General features: G+C 40.2%; 1 protein-coding gene across 2 annotated transcripts; it reads right to left on the bottom strand.

The window, feature by feature from the left end:
* Window positions 1-200: 200 nt before the first annotated feature.
* mat2al (methionine adenosyltransferase II, alpha-like) lies at window positions 201-9,346 on the bottom strand. Of its 2 annotated transcripts, none has more exons than XM_010877425.3 (9): window positions 9,197-9,346; window positions 5,259-5,336; window positions 4,996-5,118; window positions 4,600-4,712; window positions 4,150-4,293; window positions 2,877-3,095; window positions 1,196-1,378; window positions 653-786; window positions 201-560 (listed from the first exon to the last, which is right to left on the bottom strand). In XM_010877425.3, exons 1-9 carry the CDS (start codon window positions 9,252-9,254, stop codon window positions 458-460), a joined length of 1,155 nt encoding a protein of 384 aa, XP_010875727.2. In that variant the 5' UTR covers window positions 9,255-9,346; the 3' UTR covers window positions 201-457. The 2 variants fall into 2 exon arrangements, with proteins under 2 accessions (XP_010875727.2, XP_010875726.2); XM_010877424.5 differs by lacking the exon at window positions 9,197-9,346 and adding an exon at window positions 6,352-6,702.
* Between the last annotated feature and the right edge of the window lie 24 nt (window positions 9,347-9,370).

Raw genomic sequence — 9,370 nt, 5'->3', positions numbered from 1 at the left:
AGGAGGGCTTCTTAAAGAAAAACTAACAGGTCTGTGAGAGCCGGAGTTCTTACTGGTTGATAGGTGGTCAAATACTTATGTCATGCAATAAAATGCAAATAAGTTATTTTAAAATCATACAATGTGATTTTCTGGATTTTTGTTTTAGATTCCGTCACTCACAGTTGAAGTGTACCTATGATACAAATTACAGACCTCTACATGATTTGTAAGTGGGAAAACCTGCAAAATCGGCGGTGTATCAAATACTTGTTCTCCCCACTGTAGCATGTTTAAACCAACCATATGTTACAAAACACATGTATTACACAACGTTGCTGAAACGTTAACTTATAATTTCAGTAATCAAAAATATTAAGAGTTTGATCCATGATTTACAGTTGATAATGTAAATGTTGAAAAATGATCATAACATTTTCAAGCAGAATGTACACATTTTGTGTAAGAGTGGTTTCCGTCAATACACCAATGGCTTGGGCTTCTCCCAGGGGAACTCATCCCTGCCGAAGTGTCCATAGCAAGCGGTGGGCTGGTAGATGGGCTGCTTCAGGCCCAGCTCTCTGATGGATAGGAAACATGTTCACACAAAAATGTCAGAGCCTCAATACAGTATTGATAGACCTCTACATTACAGGAGTGAAGTTATACTTACTTGACAATGACCCCAGGCCTGAGGTCAAAGTTTTTGTTTACAATCTTCAGCAGTTCATCCTCGTCTCGTGTGGACGTTCCATAATGAAACACTGAGATTGACAGTGGGTGAGCTACACCAATGGCATACGAAACCTGTGAGAGCCAGGTTAACATGAAAAATTTGTCACCAACCTGTTATTTCACTCCCAGATATGAAATATATCATTTTAGAACATGAAACCGATGTCAACATGCTACTGCTAACAGTTTAGCTTCCTCCAGCGAGAGTTTGCTTGGCCCCACTCTGGTTATGAACCCATATTCTGGTTAAGAACCCATTTTCTTCTGCTTTACAACACACATGACCACCCTAATTGACAACATTTTGACCATTTGAGCTACACCAAAGGCACCAAATCAATAGCCCAATCGGCAACACTTCAAGCTAACTGTAGATAGAGCTTACTGTATGTGTGTTCTTTTGTTTGCAACATACAATACAAGGTGAAAATGCAATATCAAAGTTTGCATTAAATATAACCTTTGGAGCTGTCCGACTGACCTGTACCAGGGCTCTCCGGCAGAGCTTGGCTTTCACAAGAGATTTGGCCACCCAGCGGGCTGCGTACGCCCCAGAGCGGTCCACTTTAGTGTAGTCCTTCCCTGAGAAGGCCCCTCCGCCATGTCCCCCCCACCCTCCATAGGTGTCCACTATGATCTTACGGCCAGTCAGTCCGGCATCACCCTGCCCAGAAGAGTACACAGCTTAACAGTTTACATGCACATCCACATTCCCGGGAGTTTTGTTTCGGACATTGCAATATGTACAGCAATGTGGCAAAATACCATTACAAATTTGGTTAATAATCATCTCTAAGCAAGTGTGTGTTGAAATCAATTTAACATTTCAGTGTGAGGAAACATTCACAAACATTTAAAAAACATATACAGTGGGGAGAACAAGTATTTGATACACTGCCGATTTTGCAGTGTTTCCCACTTACAAAGCATGTAGAAGTCTGTAATTTTTATCATAGGTACTCTTCAACTGTGAGAGACGGAATCTATAACAAAAATCCAGAAAATCACATTGTATGATTTTTAAGTAATTAATTTGCTATTTATTGCATGACATAAGTATTTGATACATCAGAAAAGCAGAACTTAATATTTGGTACAGAAACCTTTGTTTGCAATTACAGAGATCATACGTTTCCTGTAGTTCTTGACCAGGTTTGCACACACTGCAGCAGGGATTTTTGCCCACTCCTCCATACAGACGTTCTCCAGATCCTTCAGGTTTCGGGGCTGTCTCTGGATAATACAGATTCTCAGCTCCCTCCAAAGATTTTCTATTGTGTTCAGGTCTGGAGACTGGCTAGGCCACTCCAGGACCTTGAGATGCTTCTTACGGAGCCACTCCTTAGTTGCCCTGGCTGTGTGTTTTGGATCGTTGTCATGCTGGAAGACCCAGCCAAGACCCATCTTCAATGCTCTTACAGAGGGAAGGAGGTTGTTGGCCAAGATCTCGCGATACATGGCCCCATCCATCCTCCTCTCAATATGGTGCAGTCATCCTGTCCCCTTTGCAGAAAAGCATCCCCAAAGAATGATGTTTCAACCTCCATGCTTGGGGTTGTACTCATCCTTCTTCTTCCTCCAAACACGGCGAGTGGAGTTTAGACCAAAAAGCTTGATTTTTGTCTCATCAGACCACATGACCTTCTCTCATTCCTCCTCTGGATCATCCAGATGGTCATTGGTAAACTTCAGACGGGCCTGGACATGCGCTGGCTTGAGCAGAGGGACCTTGCGTTTAATCCATGATGGTGTAGTGTGTTACTAATGGTTTTATTTGAGACTGTGGTCCCAGCTCTCTTCAGGTCATTGACCAGGTCCTGCCGTGTAGTTCTGGGCTGATCCCTCACCTTCCTCATGATCAGGTAATGAGTGGAGAACAGGAGGGCTTCATAAAGAAAAACTAACAAGTCTGTGAGAGCCAGAATTCTTACTGGTTGGTACGTGATCATTTACTTATGTCATGCAATAAAATGCAAATTCATTATTAAAAAATCATACAATGTGATTTTCTGGATTTTTACCTCTACATGCTTTGTAAGTAGGAAAACCTGCAAAATCGGCAGTGTATCAAATACTTGTTCTCCCCACTTTAAGTTATTTGGTTAATGTGTAATGGCTCAGTAAGGAAAGCTGTTATGAAGTGATTCACTGCTCATTCTCACCTGAGGTCCGCCCATGAGGAACTTCCCACTTGGCAGCAGGTGGTAGATGGTCTTGTTGTCTAGCAAATGGGCAGGGATGACTGTCCGGACGACCTTGTCCATCAGGCTGCGGCGTATTTCCTCCAGACTCACCTCGGGGCTGTGCTGCACAGAGATGACCACCGTATGAACACGCATCGGCTCCAGGGCTCCACTGTTCTCACGGTATTCCACTGTCACCTTGCAGACAGAGGGGTGACAGACAGGTCAGAGGTCACAGTTTGGGTATCACTAAGGTTTTCTATAAATACCTTTCCTTTGTGCAAAGATAATATGCTTAAAAAAATATTGATTCATGTTTAATTGTACTAGTATTTTATCTGATACATTTTTTTTATCATTTTTAGAATCAATATGTATCACCTGTTTTTTACATTTACAGTACTGTGAGGAGCACATTACTATAATTTTCTCTTCACATATTAGGATATTTCAACTTTATTTCAACCCTACTACCAAACATAGGCAACCTTATTTAACAAAAATGCTAATGCAATTTCCTTGTGTGGAAAAAAGATGTACACCCTAGCTTTACATGTACACCCCTTTAGCAAGAATTACTAAATAAATTACTTTAAGTCTCTAACCTCAACTACAGGGATTTGTTTTGCCAGCTATTCCTTACGTAACTGTTTCAGCTGTGCGATGTTTGAGGGCTGTCTTACATGTGTGTCCCGGTTCAAGTGGGCTTTGACTGCCATTCCATTAACCCCTCCCCTTTTTATTTTGTTTGGCCATTGTTGATGCTGATTTGCTGGATCCATTTTTGGTAAAGTTTCAGCTTTTTGACAGATTGCTCAACATTCTCCAATGTGGAATTCATGGCTGATTCAATGATGGCAAACTGGCCAGGTGCCAAGGACAGCCCCCCCATAATGCTCCCTCACCACGCTTTAGAGTTGGCATGGGATTCTTCTTGTCAAAGGAAATGTTTTTGTTCCAGCCAAACATGACTCACCTGTCCAAAGCAAACTTTTTCCAGTAGTGTCTTTTTCTTTCCCCAGGAGTTTTAGTTTATGCATTCTGTTTCAGAAAATTCAAAGGGTACCCCATTTTCAAACTTTACAGCACTTTGGTTTTATTTCTGACGTTACGGGTTGGGACGCTATGGGACATCCACTGACAAGGTGCTATGTTCCTCTCACTGATGGGTCGACGTCTTCACTACGGGGCTCAGCTCATACCTAGACTATCGTGCACAGCGAAGTGTCTGAGGATTACAAGCAGGACTCACCTGAGTTTTAGAGTCAGGTCTGATCCAGGGACACTCCCCGTTGGCAGACAGCTCCTTCATCTTGTGGTTGAGTTTGTGAGCCAGGAGGATGGTGAGTGGCATACATTCTTCAGTCTCATCGGTAGCATAGCCAAACATCAGGCCCTGGTACAACCATAGGCCACGGCATTAGCGTGGCAATGTAGAATGCAGTGTACAACAAGTATGTAGAAAATGCATCCAATCACGATTTTAAGTCTCTTTGGATAAAAGCGTCTGTTAAATGAAACATTATTATATTAGACTTAATTAGACCCTAGGATATCCAGGAGATATATTAACCATTAAATTGACACTGCGTTATTATTACTAGACTGCAGACAGACTATGGTTGTAAAGTCTATGAAGAATCAGATAATGTAAATCACAGTAGATAAGGTAGAAGTCCACAGTGTACTTGAATACCAATACCTGATCTCCGGCTCCAATGTTGTCCTGGTCCCTGCCTTCAAACACACAATCCGATATCTCCACTGCCTGGGGTTCCAAGGCCACCAGAACATTGCATGTCTTATAGTCAAACCCTGTAGCAACAGATAAATACTGTACATGAGTTATTCAGTCACAGCACTTCAGTTATACAGTCACATCCTATAGGACAAGGTTACATTTCTTAAAGTCAAACCCCGGAAGAAATGCTGCTGCTTATAGTCATTGAAAGCCACAGCGGCTCTACATCACAGCCACTTTCACTCATGAATTCACCTCATGGTTTACCTTTCAAAACCAATTTGTTGTATTTTCTATTTAAATCATAGACCAATGTTATCATGCAAAGATAAGGATAAGGCTACACCTGCCCTGTACCTTTGGAAGAGTGATCGTAACCAATCTTCTTCACAGTGTTCCTGACCACATCCACGAGGTCCACCACAGCCTTGGAGGTGACCTCACCGCACAGCATGATCATACCGGTCTTAGTAACAGTTTCTGGGGCATGGAGTTCAGTCACACAAAAGTGAAAGGCAAAACATTCATATCAAAACTTTAAACAAGGAAAGGAAACTATTGTCAAGGTCATCAAGCTTGTCTCAAAGCTATAGAGGATGGACACGACTGGACACTCTTACCACAGGCCACTTTGGAATCAGGATCCTGAGTCAGGTATGCATCCAGGACAGCGTCACTTATCTGGTCACACATTTTGTCTAGGGGGAGATTACAGTGTATTAAATGATAGAGTAGTGAAACCATAATCCTACTCATCATTCCAAAAGGTAATAATGTCACCTTTTCTTCAGTGGAATGTATGCATGAAGTAGTAGGACATTGGTCCAAGTGGTTCTCGCTAAGCAGCAGGACATACACCTGGACCAGGTGACAGGACCCTGGCCAATAAGGAGACCATAGTGCCCAGTGAAGGAACGTCTCTAATTGGGTTGTCTTCCTTTTTTTACTCTTTCCCTTTTATTTATGCACTTTGAGATTATTCCTCTATAATGAAAAGCACTTTAGAAATGCAATAATCATTACAATTTATTATTTACGCTTTCTGGTAAATGGTTGGGTCCTGTGTGTTGCATGCATCCACATCTTGCTGAAGGCTGCTTTATTGAGTAAAGTGTATTTACTATTACTGGGTTGTGTGGTTGTCCCACCTAGCTTGAAGTAACTGTGGATAAAACGGTCTGCTAAATTACTAAAATATAAATGTGTTACATTATCAACTGTTATCTGGCGTGAATAAAGTGATCAAGAGGATTTAAACTACTTCTGACTGATTGACATATATAAAGCACATAACAAAATGAATAACAAAAATATTTTTGTAGACCAATCGGTCACAATTCTTTCTGTTATGATCCTCTCGATCATCTCCAATGCCCTTTATCTAGCAGTGGCATAGTCCATTGACAGTGGATGATGTAGCACCCAACTGTGCTACTCAACGATACGATATTGGTAGGCAGAAGTTTTTTCACGTAGTCAAAAAGCTGTGAAACGCACCCAAACTAAGTTTATATTATACCAAACGTTGTAAACTAGTAAAGATTGGATGATGATAATAATAATGCAAACGAAAACTAGCCTATCCAATACAAAGAAAAAGCACTCATGCACGACGAAAGCAAATGCGTTTTCTAGTTCACCCATTGTACAACTAAGACACAATGTAGCCAACAGACACATGAAAACATATTTTGGACTAAGTAACCAACCAACCAGCATGTCCCTCTCCAACTGATTCCGATGTAAACAAGAATGTTTTCCCACTGGACCTGTTGCCGCTGGGATTCATCTTGACTTGTGTTGGTCGGTTCAATGCAAAGTGCTACTTCAAAAGCTTGCGTTGAGTAATTACAGGTTACAACAGAATCACTTGCTATATGGGGCTGGTAAAAGATTAATGATTAATACAATCATAAATCTACTGAAGGCGATAATGTTTCAAGTTCGCCGAATGGCAATATTTTTATTTAACGTAGCGCCGACTACTGGTCATAATGTGCACGCGCCCAGCTGTGCGTATGACGCTTGTTTGAATCGGGAGACATTCTAGTAACAACACCTGGGAACCGAACTGCAGCTTAGTGATTAAAAAATGTCTGCAACTTGATGCTTAGTGATTTTTTTAATGTCTGCAAATTGATTGCTAAATGAGGTTAACAGATTTGTCAGCTTTATATGAAATCTTTATCATCTTAAGACAATATGACTGTTTTCCCATCAAGAATACCGCAGCAAATTGAACATTTGAAAAATTACGTCGTAGCTTATTAACTGAGGAACACAATGGAAGAAGTCTACTACTGTTGAGGCTGACAAGACAAATCATCCTGGCTGACCTTGCTATCAGAGGTGGAACATTCCAGGCTTGTGTGTGAGAGGTTTATTATAGTTCTTTGTTTTTGCATTAGATTTTATTTATATTATTTGAAGTCCTAATTGTTCTAACTGGTTTTACTTTTATGTGTTTGTATGTGTACGCATGTAGTGAGGGTGAGAAAGGAGTTGGGGTCAATTATCCTAATACAATTGTTGTACTTTTGGGTTGAAGGAAACAACACAGTTCCCAGTTGTTTGGAACTCGAATATTGAAGGACTATTCCACTGAATGGGAGAGAGAATTATTACTACACTACAATTGCCAGTGGAATTCCATGCGCTGGCCATAATCTCTTTTTTGTTTTAACAATCAGGTTCAGATTCCACATCCTGTCAGCGGATGGAGTGTTCTACTGTGTCACAGCTCAGTTCAGGAGAGCCCATCAATTCCTTAAAGGTCAATTTACATTTACAACCCTTTATTGTAACATGCTGACATAAAGAATTAGAAGGACAGATTCCACCACAGGACATGGGGAGATGATAGAAGCTTTTAAAAAAAGGAACATTGCATGTGAATTTGTTGACATTTTATGTTATTGCAAATAAAGTAGTGTAGTTTCAGTAAACTACACAACTATGTAGCAAAAAGTAAATACTGAAAACACTTCCTGGATTTTAGTGAAATTTTAACTGACATGTTAATTGCATGATATTTAGCCCACAAGGTGCCACAAATGGTTGTAATAAACCTCAGCCATCCGAGCCTGATACCATTAAGCACAGACACTGAAAAAAAACGTTGACCCCCCCCGACCATAAGAATGTTAAACTAACTGTTAAAAACTACAGTCTGATCTGCACATTGAGCACATTCACACAACATGCTCCAGCTCATTCACGCACACTGACCATGCACTCACTCAACCACATGCATTATCTACAGACATTCATTCAAACTCATACCTCCACACTCAACACACACACAGTTTTGCCGCTAGGTTTTACAGGGAATATGACTCCTTCAGTCAATACAGTTATGAGTTCTTTACTTACAAAAGTAGAACGTTAATGCAGATTTAATTTTGTTTGATTCTTTTGACGTTTTATCTTTCCAGTGGTATGAAATACATACTCACAGACTCCCATTTGTATGATCGATTAGTATGTTTTTAACTGTACTCTTATGCTTTATGTTAGAGTTACTTAATATGGACATTTTTCCTGTTTACAAACATTGGTTCAATAGGTCGATGCGCACGCATCTTGGAGGCACCATCAATCCAGCTCCTATACATTTACAGGTGTAACTAGTAACAATAAATCGGATTTGAGCTAGTGAGAGAAAGAAAGTTATATTACAATATTTAATTTGTTCCTTCTTTTCAACAAAGTTGTTAAAAATGTATGACCTGGCAAATTATATAACGAAATTTGAGTCTTCACGGTGTTAATGATAAAGATAGTCTTGACTATACAGTACTCGAATTACTTTATTGTGAATTACTATGTACATCATTATTTTCGTAACGCAGTGATTATACCTTATCAACTGTCAAATATGTCACCGTGATTATAGCAAGGTCTGTCATCATCTCAACATCTCTTAAGACCGATTTAGTTGATGATGGACTTGGACACGGTCTGTTCAAGATTAGCTTCTATGTTTTGCTTTGGGGCAAAGGGACTCGGTATAGTTGGCTTGCAGAACAGCCTACTACTTACGTGGATTATTAAATCATTATTAAGAATTTAGAAAATAACTTCTGGACTGGTCATTATTTAAGATGCACGCGCATCATTGATTGAGGTCAAGGTTTCTCGTACCTTTTCAATCAAAAGCTGCATTGGTTAGGAGCGGTTGAAGATTTTTGTGCCACACCCACGACATCCGCTATAACGTACGTGTTGGTTATTTGAACATTAAAACTTATAAACGTACGACTACTTTCCAGAACAAGTTATGAAGTAAGCACTATGAAATCTTAACAATTCGGTGATACCTAAATCATGCATGTCAAAACAATGAGACTGCTATGAGGGAGGAACTGTTTTTAAAATAAAAACATCAGAACATATTTCCATAAGTAAAGTGTATGACCAGCTCTTCCTGATTCTAATCTCATGTTTGGTTCAATGCTCTGAACAACACGACCGGCTAATTAAGGAAAACCGATGTAGTTTATTTGGCAAGTATAAGTGACATCATAGACATCCGATCAGATTATTCCTTCGCGAATACCCTCCAGACAAAGAAAGCGGCCTTTGCCCTGCCGTTTGAGTTCGTCTCTTTCCTGCATCAGGCGCTTGGACAGCTGATGGTATGTCCCGAAGACACAAGAAATGAGTAGAATAAAAAATCCCAGTCAGGACAAGTTACATCACGTGATACACATTTACATCTCTGTCAGAATCC

The sequence above is a fragment of the Esox lucius genome, chromosome 14 (genome assembly GCF_011004845.1).
Source record: "Esox lucius isolate fEsoLuc1 chromosome 14, fEsoLuc1.pri, whole genome shotgun sequence".
Taxonomy (NCBI): domain Eukaryota; kingdom Metazoa; phylum Chordata; class Actinopteri; order Esociformes; family Esocidae; genus Esox; species Esox lucius.
The sequence above is the reverse complement of the archived record's forward strand: the minus strand, read 5'-3'. Positions and strand labels throughout refer to the sequence as shown.